Here is a 22,822-nt window from a genome sequence, read left to right on the forward strand (position 1 = left end):
AGATTCAGGCTCCCTGTGAGGAACCCGACGTGGGACTCAATCCAGGGACTCCTGGATCACGCCCTGAGCCAAAGGCAGATGCTCAACCGCTGAGCCACCCAGGCGTCCTTCAATCTGTTTTTAAATAAAGAATTAAAAAAACAACAACAACAAAAAAAAAAGAATTAAAAAACCACTTACAATTTTCATTACCCAGAATGAACTCATTAACATTTTTCTGTATATCCTTTTGTTTTTTTTTTTTTTTTTTTTTTTTTTTTTTTTTTAAGATTTGCTTTTTTTTTAATTTTTTTATTTATTTACGATAGTCACAGAGAGAGAGAGAGAGAGAGGCAGAGACACAGGCAGAGGGAGAAGCAGGCTCCATGCACCAGGGAGCCCGACGTGGGATTCGATCCCGGGTCTTCAGGATCGTGCCCTGGGCCAAAGGCAGGCGCCAAACCGCTGCGCCACCCAGGGATCCCTGTATATCCTTTTGGATAGCCAAGACTACTTTCTATATGTAGGTGTATATATACATTTTTATTTTACAAATTGGTATAACACATTAGGTTTTATAATTTGCATTTTTTCCTCAGTAGTTCTATGGTTTGCTTCCTTCTTTATCCATAAATATAAGTATGTAATTTTAATCATTGCATGGTATTCTGTTAATAACAGCTGGTATCTGGGTGGTTCAGTTGGTTAAGCCTCCATCTCTTGATTTCAGCTCAGGTCATGATCTCAGGGTTGTGAGATTGAGCTCCACTTAGGGCTCTGTGCTCAGTGTAGATTCTGCTTGAGATTCTCTCTCTCTCTTTCTCTGCCCCTCCCTTCACTCACTTTCATCTTGTTTTCTTCCTCTCAAATAATCTGTAAAAAAAAAAAAGAAAGAAAAGAAAAAGAAATAATCACTAACTTGCACTGAGGGCTTAACCAAATGTTAGGACTTTTTTTTTTTTTTAATCTTCATTGTGACCACATGAGGTTATTTAGAGATGAGGCAAATAAGACACAAATTGGTTGTTAGTTTTCCAGAGTCACACAGCTGTAACTAGCAGAGCATCATCATCTTTTTTTTAAAACATATTCCTACTTTGAACATCTAGCTTATTTTTGACCTGTTGCTGTTACAAGTGACATTATGGTGAATTTCCCTTTAACTATTTATTTCTTAAAGTTTACCTTAGGATAACTTGCTAGAAGTAGAATTGCTGAGTTAAAGGTTATGCATAATTTTGATTCATATTGCTGAATAGTCCTCCAGAATGGTTGTATAAATTTATACCTCCACCGGAGAGTCCATTTTCCCACACTTTTGCTAGTAGTGGATATTAGTAAACAAAATTAAAATCCTTGAGTCATAGACCTAGCTTGAGTCATAGACATTTTAAACTGCTGGCATTTGCAGACAAAGTAGGTTTTTTTGTTCTCCCCCCCCCCCCAAATTGGGTTGTGTGTATGTTATTGTCCCTATTTTAATAGGTAGAAGTTAAATAGAGTTTAACAGCCAGAGCTTTAGTTCTGCTAGCTAGTAACATAACTAGTAAGGGGCAGAACTAGGATCTGAAACTAGATTTTTTACTTTTTTTTTTTTTATGATAGTCACAGAGAGAGAGAGAGAGAGAGAGAGAGAGGCAGAGACACAGGCAGAGGGAGAAGCAGGCTCCATGCACTGGGAACCCGACACGGGATTCGATCCCAGGTCTCCAGGATCGCGCCCTGGGCCAAAGGCAGGCGCCAAACCGCTGCGCCACCCAGGGATCCCTGAAACTAGATTTTTAAAAAGATTTATTTTATTTATTTTAGAGAGACAGAGAGCGGGTACCCCCTAGGGGGTGGAGGAGGAAGGGCAGAGGCAAAGGGAGAGGGAGAGAATCTCAAGCAGACTACCCTCTGAGTGTGGAGCCCAGCTCAGGGCTTGATCTCATGCCCTGAGATCATGACCTGAGCAGAAATCAAGAGTTAAAGGCTTAACTGACAGTCACCCAGGTGCCCCTGAAACCAGATCTTTTTGTATCAAAATTTCAGTTCTTTTACTATGCTGACTTTCTAAATGAAGCTGATAGATGGCCTCTTAAGTTAAGCTGAGCATTTTGACATTATAACAGCAGTTCTCTAAGTGAGGAATATAGATCTCTGAGAGCCCTGAAACCCTTTTGGGATCCATTAGGCCAAGTATTTTCATAATAGTGCCAAATACCATTTACCTTTTTCATATTGTTGATATTTATTCTGATGGTGCAAAAGCAGTGGTGGGTAAAACTGCTGGTATCTTAGAATGGCTTAAGTCAGTATCACCAAATCATATTGGTTGTCGTTATATTCTTCATTGTCAGGCACTCACAGTAAAATTCAATTTCATTTAAGAATATCTTTTTTTTTTCTTTTTTTTAATTTTTATTTATTTATGATAGTCACACAGAGAGAGAGAGAGAGAGTCAGAGACATAGGCAGAGGGAGAAGCAGGCTCCATGCAGGGAGCCCGATGTGGGATTCGATCCCGGGTTTCCAGGATCACGCTCTGGGCCAAAGGCAAGCGCCAAACCGCTGCGCCACCCAGGGATCCCAAGAATATCTTTGATCAGGGATGCATGTCTTTGAGTGTCTGCCTTTGGCTCGGGGCGTGATCCTGAGTCCCGGGATTGAGTCCCACATCAGGCTCTCTGCGTGGAGCCTGCTTCTCCCTCTGCCTATGTCTCTGACTCTCTTTCTGTGTCTCTCATGAATACATTAAAAAAAAAAGAATATCCTTGATCAGGGGTGCTGGGTGACTCAGTCAGTTAAGTATATGCCTTCCGCTTGGGTTATGACCACAGGGTCCTGGGATCAAGCCCCATATCAGGTTCCCTGCTCAGCAGAGAGTCTGCTGCTCCCCTTGCTGTGCTCTCTCTTTCTGTGTCAAATAAATAAAATCTTAAAAAAAAGAATGTTCTTGATCAAACATTAAAAATTATTAATTTTATTAAATCTTACTCCTGAATACACATCTTTTTAATATTCTGTGTGATGAAATGGGAAGCATGCCAAGAGCATTTCTGATGCCTACTTGAAATGCAGGATGATTGATTGGATTGTGAGCTATACTGGTTAAATTTCTTTTTCATGGTACATTATTTTTACTTGAAAGAATGTCTTACAAACTCGTTATTAAGTATTAGATATTTGGCAGACAATTTCTGGAAAATTAATAAAGTAAGTCTGTCATTTCAAGAAAAACAACTGGCAATATTTGTTGCCAATGATAAAATGTGAGTTTTCAAGCAAAAATTTTGAATTTTGGAAACATATCATGAGTGTGACAGCTTCCCCATTCTCTTAGACTCTTCTAATGAGCTTGGTAATGATTTTGATGAATGTGATTATAGCATAATAAAATGTATTCACATTTGGAAGATCTCACCTAACTCAGCGATACAATTTTTTTTCAAATAAGCAACCCATGACATAGATCAAAAATCCATTCAAAGTTCAAGGTAGACCAATGGATTTTAATGTAGACAAGTTTGAATCATTTATTCATATAGTTGCAGATTCCACATAACTTTTTTTTTTAAGATTTTAATTATTCATTCATGAGAGACAGAGAGAGAGAGGCAGAGACACAGGCAGAGGGAGAAGCAGGCTCCATTCAGGGAGCCCAACATGGGACTCGATCCTGGATCTCCAGGATGCCATTCTGGGCTGAAGGTGGGTGCTAAACCGCTGAGCCACCAGGGCAGCCCACCACATCATAACCTTTAAGAAAGTACCACTTATTGAGTTCGGGGATAGTGTCTAAGAATATCCATAAATGATCTGAAAAAGCTGTTAAAAGAGAGCCAACCATGGCTGGAGGACCATACTAAGAGACGTATTGGAGTGCCCTCATTTCTTTGTAATGTGTTAAATATGTATAATGGTTACTTAAGTAGTTTGTAGATACCATATTCTTGATTCTTCTGGCATGATAGCCATACACAGATGCTTAGGATAGATTGAAAAAGACCTGCAATCCTGTCCTCAAAGACATGCTTTTCTTGCAGGTTACCATTCCACCATTTCGTGACCCTTTGAAAAAGGCACAATATAACAAAGATGATGAAAAAAGAACTCTTCTTCAGTGTAAAACTGGTACTTAGTGCCTAATTGTTACGTGATTTCATAACTTAAGAGCAGTGGGAGTTGCATTTAAGGGTGCTAATTTAGGTTACTAATCTTTCTGCAGGCAAGATATATACAATGAAAGAATTTAAAGAGACTGAAAAGGCCAAACTGCAATCCAGATTCCCAAGTATTTCTAACTCAAGGCATTTTATGACTCCAAATAAGTGGCTTAAGGTGCCTACAACCTACATAGAAAGTGAATTTTGTAAAAGGAGCAGGTAATGGTTAATATAATAGAAATTATGGAACCTCTTAGAATTTGAAAACTCTTCTTGAGACTATAAATTTTTGTCATAGTTCTGATTATTTTAAATTTCATTCTTTTTTTTTTTTTAAAGATTTTATTTATTTGAGAGAGAACGAGAAAGAACACAAGGGGTGAGGGAGAGGGGCAGAGGGAGAGGGAGAAGCAGACTTCCTGCTGAGCAGGGAGCCCAATATGGGGCTCGATCCAAGGACCCTGAGATCATGACCTGAGTCAAAGGTAGTTGCTTAACCAACTGAGCCATCAGGCACCCCCAAACATTTCATTTTTCAATGAGAACTCTATAATTCTTGTCTTTGTTCCTATTTTTGATGTTTCTTTTTTCTTGGGCACTTTCAAGATTTTCTCTTTGCTTTTCATTAGCTAGAGTATGATGTGTCTAGGTGGTTTTTGTTGTTTTTGTTCTTCGTATTTTCCTTTCTATTGATCCTGCTTAGGGTTCTCTGAGGTTCTTGTATCTGTGGTTTAACATCTTTCATTACTTTTTATTTTTTTTGAAAAATTTGAACCTTTATCACTTCAAATATTTCTCATGCCCCATTCTTTGTTTTTCTTTTCCTTCTGAGACTCCAATTATATGTATATTAGACCATTTGATATATTTTTTTTTTCATTTTTATTTTATTTATGATAGTCACACACACAGAGAGAGAGAGAGAGAGAGAGAGGCAGAGACACAGGCAGAGGGAGAAGCAGGCTCCATGCACCGGGAGCCCGACGTGAGATTCAATCCCAGGTCTCCAGGATCACGCCCTGGGCCAAAGGCAGGCGCCAAACTGCTGCGCCACCCAGGGATCCCAGACCATTTGATATTGTCTCATAGCTCCATAGGTCTTAATTTGTTCTTTTGTGTTAAAATTTTTTTCTACTTGTATTTCAGTTGCACAATTTTTACTACCTATCTTTAGGTTCGCAGAGCCTTTCCTCATCTGAGTCTCATCTCTTGATCAGCCTGCCAGAGGAATTCTTTGTCTCCAATGTGATTTTATTTTATTTTATTTTATTTTATTTTATTTTATTTTATTTTATTTATTTATTTATTTATTTATTTATTTATTTATTTATTTGTTTATTTTTTTATGATAGTCACACAGGGAGAGAGAGAGAGAGAGAGAGAGGCAGAGACACAGGCAGAGGGAGAAGCAGGCTCCACGCACCGGGAGCCCAATGTGGGATTCGATCCCGGGTCTCCAGGATCGCGCCCTGGGCCAAAGACAGGCGCTAAACCGCTGCGCCACCCAGGGATCCCTCCACTAGATTCTTTAACATATTAGTCATAGTTATTTTAAATTCTCTGATAGTTGGGCAGCCCCCGTGGCACAGCGGTTTAGCGCTGCCTGCAGCCCAGGGCGTGATCCTGGAGACCTGGGATCGAGTCCCACATCAGGCTCCCTGCATGGTGCCTGCTTCTCCCTCTGCCTGTGTCTCTGCCTCTCTCTCTAGCTGTGTCTCTATGAATAAATAAATAAAAATCTTTAAAATAAAAAAAATTCTCAGTTTCCATGCTAGGGTTATTCTAAATGTGATTTTATTGATTGCTTTCACTCTTTTTTTTTTTTTAAGATTAAAAAAAACAAAAAGAGTACATGAGCAGGGGTAGGGAGGGATAGAGAGGGGGAGACAAGCAGACTCCCTTCCAGGACCTTGGAATCATGACCTGAGCCAAAGGCAGATGCTTAGCAGACAGAGCCACATGGGCACCCCCTAGCCACACTTTAAATACTTGGTTGTCAAGGGCCATATTTATCTCTGGAGACATATATCAGACAGTGCTATATGAGATCTGACAGGAGGGGGAATTCAGTACTTCACAGATTAGAACACAACAGCAGCTCAGCTGAAAGGTCTCACATTTATTACTGGACCAACCTACTGATATAGAAGCATAGTAACAGGAAATAATTTCCTTAACAAGACATGTCTATTGGCCAGGAAGGAAAGATGTTTCCATATTGGTAGGATAAGAACGTGTGATCTCCACGCAGCTTAAATATGTGTGTCAGTTATGTTTGCTATCTCATCATGTGCGATGCCTCCTCATAGACTCAGTTTGGTTCTTCTTCAGTGTCCGTGAAACTAGGTTGGAGCCATTTTGTGAAAAGCCTTCCATGCCAGCTTAAAAATTTAGATTTTATCATGTGGATATAGAGTCATTGAGGATAGTTGAGGAAAGCATAAAAAGCTGGAAAATTTTATCTGGCATATGATGTGTATGATTAAAGATAAGATAGGCCTGGAAGTTGGAGATCTTTGAAGTTTTTATAAGGATCTATGTTGTGTTGATATAGGCCTCAGTATAGTGGCAAAAGGAATGAAATGAAGAGATTGATGTGATAAAACAAAGGAATTTTAGACTTTGGTGGCCAGATTTGGAGGGCCAGGAAAAAGGAAGAGTCAGAGAGGAATTTGGTTTTGAGAATTGTTATTTTATGTATTAATTTCCTAAGGTAATTGTAACAAAGTACTACAAACTGGATAGTTTAAAACAATAGAAGTTTATTCTCTCCTGGTTCTGGGAGCTGGAAGTATAAAATTGAGAGGTCAGCATTGTCATTCCCTCTATGAAGGCTCTAGGGGAGGCTTCTTCCTTGCCTCTTTCCTAGCTGCTGGTGGCTGCTGGCCATCTTTTTAGTTGGTCTACAGTCTTATCACTCTAATGTCTGCCTCCATTGTCATGTGGTCTTCTTCCCTCTGTGTCGGTATCCAAATTCCCTCCTTTTTTTTTCTTTTTTTAAAGATTTTATTTATTCATGAAAGACACACACAGAGAGAGAGGCAGAGACACAGGCAGAGGGAGAAGCAGGCTCCATGCAGGGAGCCCGATGCGGGACTCGATCCTGACACTCCAGGATCATGCCCTGAGCCAAAGGCAGATGCTCAACCGCTGAGCTACCCAGGCATCCCCCCCACCTTTTTTTTCTTTAAAAGTTTCATTTATTTCTTTGAGAGAGAAAGTACAAGTGGGGATAGGGAGAGGGACAAACAGACTCCATGCTAAGCTTGGGGATCCATGCAGGGTCCGATCCCATGACCCTGATATCATGACCAGAGCTGAAACCAAGAGTCAGACACTCAACTGACTGAGCCACCTAGGTGCTCCTCTTATTTCCCTTCTTAAAATATCTGTCACTAGATTAGAGCCCATCCTAATCCATTATGACCTCATTTTAAAAAATATTTTATTTATTTATTTATTTATTTATTTATTTATTTATTTATTTATTTATGAGAGAGAAAGAGAGAGGCAGAGATACAGGCAGAGGGAGAAGCAGGCTCCATGCAGGGAGCCCGATATGGGACTCGATCCCTGGTCTCCAGGATCACACCCTGGGCTGAAGGTGGTGCTAAACACTAAGTGTCAGAGTTTAGGACTTGAACATATTTTTTTCTGGGGGACACAATTCAACCCATATATCAAATTAATTCAATCAGAGAATCATGTATTGAGTTGTAATTGCCTTTATTTTATTTATTTATTTTTAAATTTTTATTTATTTATGATAGTCACACAGAGAGAGAGAGAGGCAGAGACATAGGCAGAGGGAGAAGCAGGCTCCATGCACCAGGAGCCCGATGTGGGATTCGATCCCAGGTCTCCAGGATCGCGCCCTGGGCCAAAGGCAGATGACAAACCACTGCGCCACCCAGGGATCCCTGTAATTGCCTTTAAAGAATTCACAATAGGGCATCCCAGGTGGCTCAGTGGTTTAGTGCCACCTTCGGCCCAGGGTGTGATCCTAGAGACCAGGGATCAAGTCCCATGTTGGGCTTCCTGCATGGAGCCTGCTTCTCCCTCTCCCTGTGTCTCTGCCTCTCTCTGTGTGTCTCTCATGAATAAATAAATAAAATCTTTAAGAAAAAAAATAAAGAATTCACAATAGAGAAGATAGCTATTTAAAGAATTCCATTACAAAGTGGCAGATGTGATAATACTGATACACATAGGTTATTATGGAAGCAGAGGAGGAATATTTAATGCAGCCCAATAGAAAATATAAAAGTAGGATCCTGGATAAAAATTTTTTAAAAATGAAAGAGCTCCTGGGTGGCTCAGTCAGTTAAGCTTTCAACTTTTGATTTTGGCTCAGGTCAGACCTCAGGGTCATGAGATTGAGCCTTGTATCAGGCTCTGTGCTGGTGTGGAGCCTGCTTAAGATTCTTCTCTCCCTCTGCCCTTACCTCTCTAAAAATTTTTTAAAAATGAAGAGAAACATCAATTTCTTATTGAAATTATTCAGTGTGTGGTTTATATAGTTTTATTAATTTAAATGATCTCTAGTTTGGGTGAATCCAGGAGAAAACTTACTGTCTAAAGTTAACAGATCTGTAGGAGTGTAGAGATTAGAGACAGTTACATAGAAGATGGAATCCATATGGTTGTCATCTGGCTTCTATTTTATACCATAGTTTCAGAGACTTTGTTTTTCTGAAGTTCAGCCTTTAATGTTCAATTCTGGTGTATCTGAAGTATCTTTTTTTTTAAGATTTTATTTATTTATTCATGAGAGAGAGAGAGCGAGACAGAGACAAAGGCAGAGGGAGAAGCAGGCTCCATGCAGGGAGCCCGATATGGGATTCGATCCAGGGTCTCCAGGATCACGCCCTGGGCCGAAGGCAGGCGCTAAACCGCTGAGCCACCCAGGGATCCCCTGAAATATCTTTACTCTCCTTCTTTAAAGATAATTTGCTGAATACAAAATTCTAGGTTGATATTTATTTTCTCTTAATGCTTTAAATATATAATTCTCTTGTTTTTGGTTTCTGTTGTTTATAAGAAGTCTGCTGTCATTCTGATTTTCATCCTTTCTCTATGGCTGCTTATAATTTTTTTGTTGTTTTGTTTTGTTTTTAGTGTTTTGCACTCTTGCTACAGGTGTCTATGTATGGGTTTCTTTTTATTTAACCTACTGGTATATATTGTGCTTCCTGTATCTCTCTATTCTGTTTTCATCAGTCAGGAAAATTTGCAGCAATGATCTCTTTATTGATTTTTCTTCATTCTTTCCATTCTAATTCTCAAATTAGACATATATTAGACTTTTAAATATTTTTTTGAGGAGGAGGGGCAGAGGGAGAGAGAATCTTTTTTTAAAGATTTATTTATTAGAGAGCAAGCACAAGCAGGGAGAGGGGCAGAAGGAGAGAGAAGGGAAACAGACTCCCTACTGAGCAGGGAGCCTTATGGGGGCTGGATCTCAGGACCCCGAGATCATGACCTGAGCCCAAATCAAAAGTCGAATGTTTAACCAACTGAGCCACCCCAGCACCCCAGATCTTTTTTTTTTCCCCAGATCTTCTTATATCTTAATATCTTTCTCATTTTCCATCTCTTTAGGTAATTTCTTTGGATATATTTTCAAATTTACTAATTCTTTTCTCACTGTGTTCAATATTAACATTTAAATTTCTTAAATTTCCTTCTTCCAATATGCTTGTTCATTCCTGATAGGCTCTTACTGTTATCATGATGACTGGATCATTTCTTTCTTTAAAATATAAAATACATTGGTATACTATATTCTGTATCTGATTATTTCAAATTCTTTATTTTTTGGGGAAGCTAAATCTATTGCTTTTCCCTGCTAACTCTCAATTATAATGGTTTTCCTTCTTGTGTGCTTTGCTTAGTGAATTTTATTTGTGATTTAATTATACAGTTTTATCTTTGGGTATCTAATTGGCCCAAACAGGGGGAGAATTTGTTTGTTTCTGTCTCTGCTGGTGGCTGGGATATCATCAACCTGGGCCGGCATCAGCTCCCTTCAAAAGTCCATAGGCTTATAAGCTCAGTGTGACAGTCTCAAGTTTAGCATCCCCACATGGCTCAGTATCTTGTTAAGTCTGTTGTTGGCATGTGCCTTCAGGTGTATTCTACTCATTCTTGCTGCCCACTACAGACCCAGCTTCCCACACTCCTGGCCTCTACTGTGTGTGTGTGTGTGTGTGTGTGTGTGTGTGTGTGTTAAAGAGCTTTTTTCTTTCTTGTGAGATTAGTGAAACCTCAAAGAGTGAGTGGGTTCCCTCAAAGAAGTGAATTTCAAACTAGTATATATAGTGAGGGCTTCTATTCACTAATAGTGTAGATATTCACTAATAGTCTTAAGGGACTCAATTTCCAGATTCTGAAGTCTATTTGTTCTCCTTCTAAATATTGATCTACTTGGGGACAGGCTTGCATTCACATTATTTCTTAACCCACATTTTTCTTTTTGTTAAAGATTTTATTTATTTATTCCTGAGAGAAACACACAGGGAGAGAGAGGCAGAGACATAGGCAGAGGGAGAAGCAGGCTCCATGCAGGGAGCCCCACGTGAGACTCAATCCCGGGTTTGCAGGATCGTGCCTTGGGCTGAAGGCGGTGCTAAACCGCTGAGCCACCTGGGCTGCCCTCTTAACCCACTTTTAAAAGAAAGTCCTACCTTTCAACCTGGGTATGAAAAAAATTCTAGGGTACCAAATAAAGGGATAAATAAAAATACTGGCTTTAGAGAGACTTCTTTTAATGATGAAGCAAGGAAATTTAACCCACAGGTCTTTCTGCATTTCCTTGTCATATATATTTTATTTCACTTTAATTAGTTGACTGATTTAAAGGCTTGCCTTAGAATCAGGGTAGTAGGGGTGCTTGGATGGCTCAGTGAATTGAACATCAGACTTTTGATTTCAGCTCAGGTCATGATCTCAGGGTCATGGGATCAAGCCCCAAGTCAGGCTCTGCACTCAGTGGGGAGTCTACTTGAGATACTGTCTCTTTTGCTCTGTCCCTCTCCTGGCTTGCACATTTGTGCTCTCTCTTAAATAAATCTAAAAAAAAAAAGAGCAAGCCAGAGTACTTAGTCTCTGTTGGGTTGCTCTGAATTTGGAATAGTTAAAGTTAGATAATTTAGTGATACTTTTTTTCAATATAACTGGAATATTTTGTGTGACTGCCAAAATTTTCAAAATACATTGGCTGTAATCCTCATCTAACAGTGTTATGTGATTGCTTTCAGATTTGGTGTGCTTTATCAATATGATGGTTAAAATCTATTTTATCAAATAAATATTCTAAAAGTTTCGTAGTAAGACCAACACTCATTTTATCCCAATAAATACTTGATATTTTAAAAATTTCCTCTTAACAAGAACAAACTTATTTAAACTTACAATGAAAACTTTAGGTTTTAGCTTTAAAATGTACAAGGTAGGGCAGCTCTGGTGGCTCAGCGGTTTAGCACCGCCTTTGGCCCAGGGTGTGATCCTAGAGACCCGGGATCAAGTCCTATGTAGGATTCCCTGCATGGAGCTTGCTTCTCCCTTTGCCTGTGTCTCTGTCCCGCCCCCCTGTCATGAATAAAAAAATCTTTTTAAAAAAATGTACAAGGAAGGCAGTGCCTGAGTGGCTTAGTCGGTTAAGCGTCTGCCTTTGGCTCACATCATGATTTCAGGATCCTGGAATCAAAACCCACATAAAGCTTTCTGCACAGCAGAGAGCCTGCTTCTCCCTCTGACTCTCTTCCCTGCTTGTGTTCTTTCTGTCTCTTTCTCTGTGTCAAATAAATTTTAAAAAATAATAAAATGTAGAAGAGGATATGTGATTTTTCAAAATTCTTAAGAGTATATAAACAAAACTGTTTAAGTTCACTGCCTCAGAGCTCCTAGTCAGCCATTAATATATATATTTTGTTCCACATATATACATGTCATATATATTCTATCTTTACATGTAGTGTAAATTCCTTAAGGATAGTAATTGGGTGGCACAAAGTCAATGTTTGCTTCATGAACAAGTAATTATTAGATATAGTGACCAGGGGTGGCAGTCAAAGAAGATCCTGATATTTAATTGTAGGTCACTAGGAAAATGGTAATGCCATTAGCAAAAGGGAGGAGCACAGAGGAACAGATTCAGAAAGGTAGTGGATAAGTTCAATTTTGTTCATACTGAGTTTTATACACTGGTGGTCCTTTCAGGTAAAGATGTATTATAGACTGTTGGAAGAGTTTGCTATAAGGAAAAAGAAAGGTAGTTGAGATCAGGTCTAATTGGATAATACCCTTCTATTCCAAAGTTTTCATTATCCTTGGATTCCTTTACTATTTATTATCATTCTTAAGATTCTAAGGAAAGGCTTGCTTAGAAAAAGCTCCTGCAGAGAAATGACCCAATGCATTAGCCCTTCTCAGATATATCAAGAAAGATCAGGAAATCTTTCCATCTTTTTATTTTTTTAATATTTATTTATTTGAGAGAGAGAGAGAGTACGGTGGGGAGGCAGAGGGAGACTCTTAAGCAGACTTAAGCACTGACCATGGAGCCCAATGTGGGGCTCAATTCCATGACCCTGAGATTATGACCTGAGCCCCTTATCTTTTTATTTTATACACTAATCCAGATGTTTGCTATACTCATTTATTTCCTTTTCTCAAAGCATATTTCAAAATTCACATTCTCTAGGAAAATCCATTCGGACTAAATCAGGATCAGATTGATCCTTTCCATTAGTTCTTTGTGTGGCCAAATATTTGCATGCTGGATAAACTGAGAAAGTTAGGATAATGCCCACACTTTCACTTTCAAATGACTGAATCTACCCTAGAAAAGGAGTCATTGATTGAAGCTTTCTACTGCTTACAAAAATTGGGAAGTCCTAAGAAACAGGGCTGAGTTTCAGAAACAAGTTCCAAAATCACGATGCAGAACTCCCTGGCCGAGGGGTATATGTTATTTCTGCTGTGATCAGGAAATTTCTTCTTGCTACTGGCCTCAGGACCATACCAGTTCTGACATAATCTGTATCAGCAAAACAGATGCTCCTCACAGGGCCAGTATCACTCTTGCAGTCAGCTCTCAAGAAGGGGTAAGACTGGAGGAATCAAATGGTAACATAGGATAGGAATTGGAGTGTTTCAGATCTCCCTTGGGAAAGCACTTTATGTTTATGCTCATAAATGACACAATTGCTATGGCTTCTTTTTACATTACAGTATAAGCTCCTAGTAGAGAGGGAGTGCTTTCAACTTTGTCTACCTAGTTCTAGGTTCTCAGTAACCAATCTCTATCATGGTTTCAGTAACTCTTAAACACTCAAGAATGTACACTAGTTTGAAATAATGGTCTTTGGTCTTTTGGACAATATATATAGCAGTCAATGTGTAACAATAATTTCTGTATACATGTAAGATAGTTTTGTTTTCAAAGTGTCCTCACAGATGTTATCTTGTTAAAGGTTAAAAGTGAAAATGAATTTTAATGATTGTAGTTTTGATTTGAAACCTTTGACAAGAGCTTCTCATCCTGTGGAATCTCAGCAAGAAAAAAAAGCAGTCATTTACAAGTAAGTCTGTTATTCCATAACTTTGCTTTTTTTCCATTAAAAATGCTTGGCTGTGTTTCTACCCCCTGCCATCCTTTCATGTTGCTGGAGCAGTACTGAGGCATATACCACAGTCTTGTGGTGTGACCTCAGGCATCTCTTGCCTCCATGACTGGGTGAAGTGGCAACTTTCCTTAACTTTGTCTGGTTTTAAAGAACAAATTGCTAAAACATTCAGAAATAATCACAGGAAATAAATTGCTAACAACTCAAAGTTAAAGGTTAGGAGATTTTTAATTGGAATCAAAACAAAATGGAATTTTGGACTAATTTTGGTGGATAGTAGGTATACCCAGAGTGAAAAGATGTTATGAGAACAGTGGTAGTAGTGTGTGACAGAGGGAATCATCTCAATTGCCTAGGTACGGAATTAAAGTAAGAGATTTCTCTATATAATTACATGTTTAACTATCTGATTGCGACTAATGAGATCCCTCAGAGTTGCTGCAGGGAATGTAAAATGGTGCAGCAACTTTGGAAAATACTTTGGCAGTTTCTCAAAACGTTAAAAGTTAAATGACCATGTGACCCAGCAATTCAACTTCTACCTAGGAGAAATGGCAACATAGGTTCGCATAAAGGCTTACACGTAAGTGATCTTGGCAATATTATTCACAATAGCCAAAAAGTGGAAACAACCCAAATATTCATCAGCTAGTGAATGGATAAATTAAATATGCTATATCCAGGGTGCCTGGGTGCTTAGTTAAGTGTCTGCCTTCAGCTCAGGTCATGATCCTGGAGTCCTAGGATTGAGCCCCATGTTGGTCTCCTTGCTCAGCGGGGAGTCTGCTTCTCCCTCTCCCTCTGCCGTTCTTCCTCTTGCGCTGTCTCTCGCTTTTAAAAAAATCTTTTTGAAAAATGTGCTAGGGAAAAAAAATGTGCTAGAGGATCCCTGGGTGGCTCAGCGGTTTGGCATCTGCCTTTGGCCCAGGGTGCGATCCCCGAGTCCCGGGATCAAGTCCCGGGTCGGGCTCCCGGCATGGAGCCTGCTTCTCCCTCCTCCTGTGTCTCTGCCTCTTTCTCTCTTCTCTCTGTGTCTATCATAAATAAAAAATAAATAAATCTTTAAATAAATAAATAAATAAAATAAAATTTAAAAATGTGCTATAACTATACATGGAGTATTTGATGATTAAAAGGAAGAGAAGTACAGATAGATGTTACTAAATGAATGAACTTAAAAACTAATATACTTCATGAAATAAGACAATCACAAAAGACCACATATATGATTCTATCTCTAGGAAATATCCAGAAAGACAGATCTATAGAGATAAGAAGTGGATTGTTGTTGGACTAGGGCTAGGGTTGGGAATGGATAGTAATTGTAAATGAGAATGAGGTTTTTAGACTGACAGAAATGTTCTAAAATTAGGTCATGGTGATGGTTGTACAACTCTAAATATACTAAAAATCATTGACTTCTATATGTAAAACGGGTGAATTTTATGGTGTGTAAATTACACCTAGTAAAACTGTTGATAATAATAAAAAAGAACCTACTAAAGCAAAAGAAAAATGAGCTTTGGTGATGTTGTTTAGGAGGTTGGCATACAATTCTCTGTTCCAAAAAAGCCCCAAAGTAAGCTGCAGTACCCTTTCCTTTTTCTGAATAGGCTCAGAATTTGATGAATAAATGCAGTGTGGCAGAAGCCAGAGGACTTTCAGAGATGCTTGATGCTGGCATGGGCAGCAGAGAGAATGATTAATTACTAATTTTAGAAACAGAGGACTATTAGAGATGGGGCTGGACATTGTGGACTTCTCAGTGTCCTAGAGGTGTGGTTTAACAATTGGCTGCTTTTTTCGGGCTCCCTGCATGGAGCCTACTTCTCTCTCATGCCTCTGTCTCTCTCTCTCTCTCTCTGTCTCTCATGAACAAATAAATAAAATCTTTAAAAAAAAAAAAAAACAAACAAACCCAAACAATTGGCTGCTTTTTGAATGGGAGTTGAAATTAAGGGATAATAGGAAGTATTGGAACTAAGCCCTATTCACTTGGTAGCCAAAGGCCTTTAAAAGATAGAATAAGTTAAAATCACTCTTTCATACTAGGTTTCAAAAGAGTAAGTTTCTCTACAATCCCTCAAGTGTCACAGTCTCGTGGATCTGTTTGGGTCAGGTGTTAGGATAGTAAACATTTGAATCCTATTTAATTTCTATATATGATATAAAAGAAAGGGAGTCCTCAAATATCTCCTCTAGCAGAGTAGGACCCAGATATCAGGAGAATATTGCATATTAGTGTGCCAGAGGACCTATATTTTATTTTTATTTTTATTATTTTTTTATTTTTTATTTTTTTTAGGGCCTATATTTTAGACTAGAGGCTTAAGTCTATGAGCTACCCTCTGTCTATAAATTAGGGAAATGTCCCAGTTATGGCGTTGGGGGTGGAGAAGGCATATTTGTCTTTGGCAGTTAGACCTTCCTCAGGAAGACACAACAAACAGCTCTATGAGGGGGTTATGTACTCTGAAAGAGCCTCAGTTAGCTGTTTGATTAAGCAGCAAAGAGATTGCAAATGAAACTATTTTTAGAACAAGATAATGCTATTTATTTGAGTTTCTTTTAAATAAAAATGTGTAGATTGATTCATATTGAACTCAGCAACTTCAAAGTAAAAAAAAAAAAATGCTACAATTGAGTTGGGTATTTAAGAAAATACTTTCTGGTTCCTTCCTACAGAAACAAAGGATCATCCCTTCTGGAAAAAGAACCTCTATGTTTTCATGAGAGAAAGAAGAAAGAGGCCAATTCTGAAGGTCACTTCCTTGACCCTCAGCAGAAGATAGAGAGGGATGGGGCCCAGTATGCGGTGAGAGCTGGGATGGTCATTTTTGCCATACACGGGCAGCAATTGCTGATACCAAAATCTGAGCAGCTGGGAGCTTCTCTGTATGACAGGTTTTTAGGAGGAGAGGAGGCAGTGGGCTGCACCCCTTTACCCCAAACAAGGCAAGGGATTAGGTAGAAGAAACTGAGAAGCAGCTTCCTTTATTCAGAGGGAATGAGGAGAATTGCCCTGGGAGTTATTACACAATGGACATGCCCTCTGGTGGGTGAGCTATCAGATTTTTCCACCTCCCTCTTATGAATGTTATTAACCCTTCTTTTGTTTCACCATCATCTTTACCATTTACCACTTATCATGCCCAAGCCAGGCCTCAAATTTTGTTCCCCTTAATTCAACTAAGACAGGCAGAAAATTTTCAAAAGGACCGTGTACTAAATTCAGTGTAGGAAAAAATTTTTTTAAGATTTTACTTATTTATTTATTTATTTATTTATTTATTTATTTATTTATTTATTTTTGTTTTTTTTAGATTTTACTTATTTTTTCATGAGAGACACACACACACAGAGAGAGAGAGGCAGAGACACAGGCCGAGTGAGAAGCAGGCTCCATGCAGGGAGCCTGATGTGGGACTCGATCCCGGGACTCCAGGATCATGCCTTGGGCTGAAGGCAGGTGCTAAACCACTGAGCCACCCAGGGATACCCCAGTGTAGGAAAATTTAAGTAAAAGCCCCCAAATTAAAAAATGTAAAATGTATAGAAATACAGATGTTCACACAGCACAGGTTTCTCATCCTAAGGTAACTACAGTTAAACCTTGTAGCCATGTGACTGGGTCTACTGCTTCCAGGTCTACCTGCCACTTCTCCCCTTCAGTTCTCCACTCTTGTGTGTCCTGAGGACCTGGAGTAGAGCTTCTTTTAGGAGTGGATTTGGAGAAGTCACAGCCCACCTTCCCCATCTCCTGGTTAGAAATCATTATAGGAATGGCATGTTAGTTCTATCTTATCCTTTCTGTCTCTCCATTTCCCTATTCCTACCCACAAAGGATAAGGGAGCTACTTTTTTTTACTCACACATGGATGTCTTATTAAAATTTTATTTTGTAGTTTAACTCCTTTTACTGTCATGTTTTAGCATCTTCCCATGTGCTTGTTACTTTCTTCCTCAAAATTTTTTTAAAGATTTTGGGTGCCTGGGTGGCTCAGTTAAGTAGCTGCCTTCGGCTCAGGTCATGATCTCAAGGTCCTGGGATTGAGCCCCATGTTGGGCTCCCTGCTCAGGGGGGTAGTCTGTTTCTCCCTCTCCCTCTCCCACATCCCTATGCATTTTGTCTCTCTTTTTTTGCTCTCTCTCTAAGATTTTATTTGAGAGAGAGAAAGAGAGAGCATGAACAGGGGGAGGGACAGAGGAAGAGGGGCAAGCAGATTCCCACTGAGCCCCAAATTGGGCTCTAGCCTAGGACCCTGAGATCATGACCTGAGCCAAAGGCAGATGGTTAGCTGACTGAGCCACCAAGGATTCCCTCTTCCTCAGAATTTTAATAAACACCTACTCTGAGCCAGACAGTATTTGAGGGACATACTGGTAAACAAAAGAGGTAAATCTCTAATCTTGAGGAGCTTACATTTTGATGGGGAAGGGGAACAGACAAATAAATGTAATATGTGAGCTAGCAATGAATGCAATGAAGAAAATAAAACAGGTGTAGTGGGGCAGAAGAACTACATCAACAGAACAGGTTTATTTTATTTATTAAAGGTTTTATTTATTTGAGAGAGAGAGAGAGAGAGAGCGCTCACGCGCACAAGCAGGGGGAGGGGCAGAGGGAGAAGCAGACTCCCCACTGAGCAGGAAGCCCAACGTGGGGCTCTATCCCAGGACCCTAAGATCATGACCCAAGCTGAAGGCAGCCACTTAACTGATTGAGCCATGCAGGTACCCCAACAGAACAGATTTAAATGGACAGCAAGGAAAAAAAAAAACAGTTGATTTATACTGATACCTTATAAATATGTTATATTGATTGGTATGAGTATCTTGAATGTAACCAGTCCCCCAAAGGATTAGTGTTTACTTTTGTATTTGTGTCCCTCTTACTGCCAAACCTGCTTTGCCTCCAGATTTCCCCTCATTCAGGGGAATCAGATTATAATACAATCAGGACCCTTCAAGACAAAAATCTATGAGCTGTCTTTGATTTTTGCTTTCCCTCCCTTCCCATGTCTTAACAGGTACTGAGCTCTGTCTGCTTATTTACTTTTTGGTTTCTTACCACTCTCACCAGTTCAAGCCATTGTGATCCTAACTGGCCTAATGCACTGGCCTCCTAACTGGTTTTCCTGCATCTGCGGTTGCCCCTGTATAATCCATTCTCCATGCAGAAGCTATATTCTTTTAAAACTGTTAGACCTGATTTCTCCTCTCCTCAAAACCTTTGAATGGCTTCCCTTCACACTTTGGATTTTATTCTAATTCCTTACCATGGTCTCTAAGTCCCTGTACCATTAGGCACCTGCCTCCCCTCCAACCTCACTTCCTGCCTTCTCTTCACATGCACTATGCTCCAGCCTCACCAGCCTTTTTCTGTTTTCTGAGCATATCAACTTCACTCCCATCTCAGGCTTTTGCTTCTGTCAGTCCTACCTGGAACACTTTCCCCAGATCTCTCCATGTCTCATTCCCTCAGTTCACCCAGACCTCTGCACAAATACCTTCTCAGAGAAGAAGCCTTTTCTAACTTTTCTTGTTAAAATAGTTCCCCTATGCTCCCTACCCCCTTTACTTGTAAAGAGGTGGGATTCAGGACTCAAATGGAGTACAGTACAAGCCATGCATGCATTGTAAAAGGAAAGAAGGCAGAGTATGTGGATATGGCTTGGTAAATTTTGTGAAGGAACATTGTTTACTTCTGTTTACCTCATTTTCTCAGTGAAGTGAGAAGGTCATTTTTCAGCTGATAGTGAAAGTGGAAGATTAAGATTCAGAGGTTTGAAAAAAGGGAATAAAGGAAGGTAGTCTTTTCTAAGTCACAATGATTGTAGTGTAAATTAGTACTCCAGACATCCTGACAATCTGAAAGAGGACCCCATAGGGAGTCCTTCAACTCATATCACGCATCAGTGACCGCCCTCCCCTCCCCCATGATAGGGTTGGTTGTATCCCAGAATTTCTGCATGTTTTGAATCCAGATAGAGTGAGCAGAGGCTGAGGCAGGTTTAGGTGGGGCCTTTGCCTGTGAGAGGAGTCACTCACCTCTGGCAGGACTAAGCTTCAGGGAGGTCAGGTCAGCTGGGCTGAGGAACTCTTTCTGCTCTCATAAGCTCCCCATTCCTCTATCACATGTTAACTCTTCTTTCCTGTCACCTTCAGAAGGTTTTAGCAACCAAAGAGCACACACTCTGATCCTTGGTTGGTAAGAGGACACAAAAGAAAGCTGTTCCAGAGGAAGCCGTCTGCCAGCAGGATCTATTCAGGGTGAGGACCAAGGAAGGGACTCAAGCACCTGCAGTAAACACTTCATTTTTGAGTTCAGTGTTTGTATGATAATTAAGAAATCACACTACCATGTATTGACAGCTATTGCAAATGTATTTTCCCCAGAAGTTAAATATTGTCTGAAAAATCCAATAAAAATAATGATAGCTACCTTACTGAGTGCCTATCTCAATTTACTTGATCTTTCCTAAATCAAGGTAGTGCCCCTTTTGGTCAGGCACCCTTAAAATCCACTGCTGCATATTTTCCCCAGGTTTTTCTAACAGTCTAGAAAATTTAAGAATTCATTTTGAGTATGATTACCCACTTGCTGATTCTGATTCTGCAGATCATCCTCTGGCTCATGATGAGTCTGACACAGTAAGGCTTAGAACACAGGGGAGCAGAATTTTGTTTTCCTTAGGCAAAGAGAACACTAAAAGTCATCCCTCTCCTAATCGTATGTAGACCTAGATCACACAGGTAAACCATATATCTCTAGTATTCGTTTGCAAAATGTCCATTTATTTGAAACAACCTAGGGTGGTGTTGGATTGGGCAGTTTAAAGCTCCATGTGCATGGGTGCGGCCTCTCCCTGGGCTCTCCTCCTCCATGACCTCCCCCACCCTTGACATCCCTAATCCCTTAGATCCCTGATCTAAGGGGCATCCAGGGAAGTGGGGCTCAGGTTTCAGCCCAGTACTTTAGTCTGGTTTTACAAGGACACTCCCTTTTCCTCTCTCACAATCCTCGGTTCACTGGTTCACTGGCTGGCAGTGGGTTAGTGGTGGGTTAGATAGAGGTCCCAGTGGCCAGGCACTCCACCGAGACCTGCGGGGCCCCAGGGGTGTGGGGTGACAGTCAGGGTGGGGGTGGGGCCCTCCATGGTGCAATGGTGGCATGGCAGGAGTAGAGGGTGGCCCAGGCCGGGCAGGTGACCCCATGGCAACATGTGGAGGAAGCATCATGACCCTTTTCAAAACCCAGGTGCCAAGGATTTCTTTCTGTTTATTTTACTTAGCAACTCTACCACGTGGCAGAGCCAGGATTCAAACCCTTTCTGCCTAAGTCTCTTCAGTTTACTCTCTCCCTTCAGGAATTCTATTACCTGTGGCTTCCAAGAAAGTGCCCACCTACGGTGAACATTTCAGGCCAGAGAAATTAAAAGAATGGCCAGAGCCCCAGTCAGTTGCTTTCATGGAGGTAAAGGAAAGTGGGGTTTTGGGATGTCAGTTATTTGGGCGATAGGACATTAATCCTATCCCTTGAGAACTATGTTGTCTCAGTCATGGTTGTAGTGACTACAGAACCAGGACAGTGCCTGGTGGAGACTAGACACTGGAAAAAATGCACTGAATGGGAATGAATGATCCAGGATCAAATATGGCTCAAAGTGTGGTCTGAGTGTCCCCCACTGTGGCTGCAGGAGGTTCAGGCAGGTGTCCCCGAGCCCAGGCTGTGCTTGCCAGTGAATTCTGATACTTAAGGGTCTGGGTAAAACAATGATATCCTCATAAAGAAAGTTTCATTATTTTATGTGATCCTATAATGTGTCGCACTGTAAAGAAAAGCTCTTGGATATTTCCTTCCTTTTGCTGTGCTAGCACAAAAAGTGATGAGACCTTTAGTATTTGTGTGTGTGTGCACAGAAAGCTGTGGGTTTCAAAAGTGCTGCCAGAAATCCTTAACACCTTCCTTACTGTTTTCTGGTGAAATCACGAAGAAGGAGGTATCGAAGGCAAAAACTGTTTCCTTAAAAAAGGGGGTCAAAAGTCAGATGCCTGACTAATAGTATTTATAACTCTTGCCAATAATGTTAATAGGATGACTAAAAAAAATGTAGTTATCTAAGATGTTTGTTAAAGTAGATGTTTCTACTTCTCCAAATCTATTGATTTATTCTGTTTGTGGCATCAGTGGAAAACATTTAATTGACTTTTTCAATTGCTGTCCTAAAATAAGTCTAAGAAGGCTTTAAAGCAAGATTCTGCTTATATTACCAAGAGTGTTATTTTGAAGACCCAAATAGCTGTCTGAATATTATTTTAGATTTCATTTGAAGGTGTTAAATGTATGGATAAAACTACAACTCTCCTTTTTGAGATCTCTCTTATTCCCAGATTTGTTTTTTGAGTTTGGGGTTCAGTTTGTTTTGATGCATTTATTGTGGCAGAACTGCACAAGAGCCAGAGGTTGAATACCATAGTTTTAAGAACCTGTATCTTTTTACACTAGTTCTTTTAGGTAATCGCATTTCTCTTCCAGATACTCGATTTTTATTACCTCCCCATTTGTTCCTTATAAGCATAAAAGCTAGAAGATGGTGGCAAGTGAAAAGCCCTAAGGTGAGATTTTAAGTGCATCAGCTGTACCCAAACCCATAGTGGAAACAGCACGTCACTAGATGTAAGTCCATTTTAGTCCTTGGCCAGGAACTGCCACTGTCTTTTCTTGACTAAAAAAGAGGTTTTGACTTATAAAGAGACCGAGCAGAAGTCAGGAACTTCAGGAGCCCTTTACAACATAACTAGTGAATGCCTGAAAAGAGGATTCATTTGATAGAGGATCCCTTTAGTTAGTAAGCTTTCTAGTACTTAAAAAAAATGATCTCGTGGTCTGATATGTAAGGCATTTGTTTCAGAATACTCTGGGTTGGGGGGCAGGGGAGAGTGAACAGGAATTTAGATGAACTAAGATTTACTCTGAATTGATAATTATTGAACCTGGGTGATGGATTCACAGAGAATCATGTTTGAAAATTTCCTTAATAAAAAGTTACAAAATATTCTTTGAGG

The 22,822-nt window shown here is 39.9% G+C and overlaps 1 protein-coding gene across 20 annotated transcripts in view; it reads left to right on the top strand.

Moving 5' to 3' along the window:
- Positions 1-22,822, top strand: part of LOC112664709 (protein FAM228B) — a 45,385-nt gene that overhangs the window by 7,614 nt on the left and 14,949 nt on the right. For 10 of the 20 annotated variants that reach the window (XM_049096079.1, XM_049096068.1, XM_049096067.1 and 7 more), the window contains 5 exons: positions 4,005-4,092; positions 4,187-4,343; positions 13,601-13,708; positions 16,439-16,568; positions 19,922-20,202. In XM_049096079.1, coding sequence (XP_048952036.1) covers positions 4,005-4,092; positions 4,187-4,343; positions 13,601-13,708; positions 16,439-16,568; positions 19,922-19,954 — 516 coding nt within the window. In that variant the 3' untranslated portion in view covers positions 19,955-20,202. Of the gene's footprint in view, positions 1-4,004; positions 4,093-4,186; positions 4,344-13,600; positions 13,709-16,438; positions 16,569-17,076; positions 20,203-22,822 lie in introns of those variants that run through there. The other 10 variants (XR_007403296.1, XR_007403298.1, XR_007403295.1 and 7 more) reach the window with 7 other exon arrangements.

Source organism: Canis lupus, chromosome 17 (assembly GCF_003254725.2).
Source record: "Canis lupus dingo isolate Sandy chromosome 17, ASM325472v2, whole genome shotgun sequence".
Classification (NCBI taxonomy): domain Eukaryota; kingdom Metazoa; phylum Chordata; class Mammalia; order Carnivora; family Canidae; genus Canis; species Canis lupus.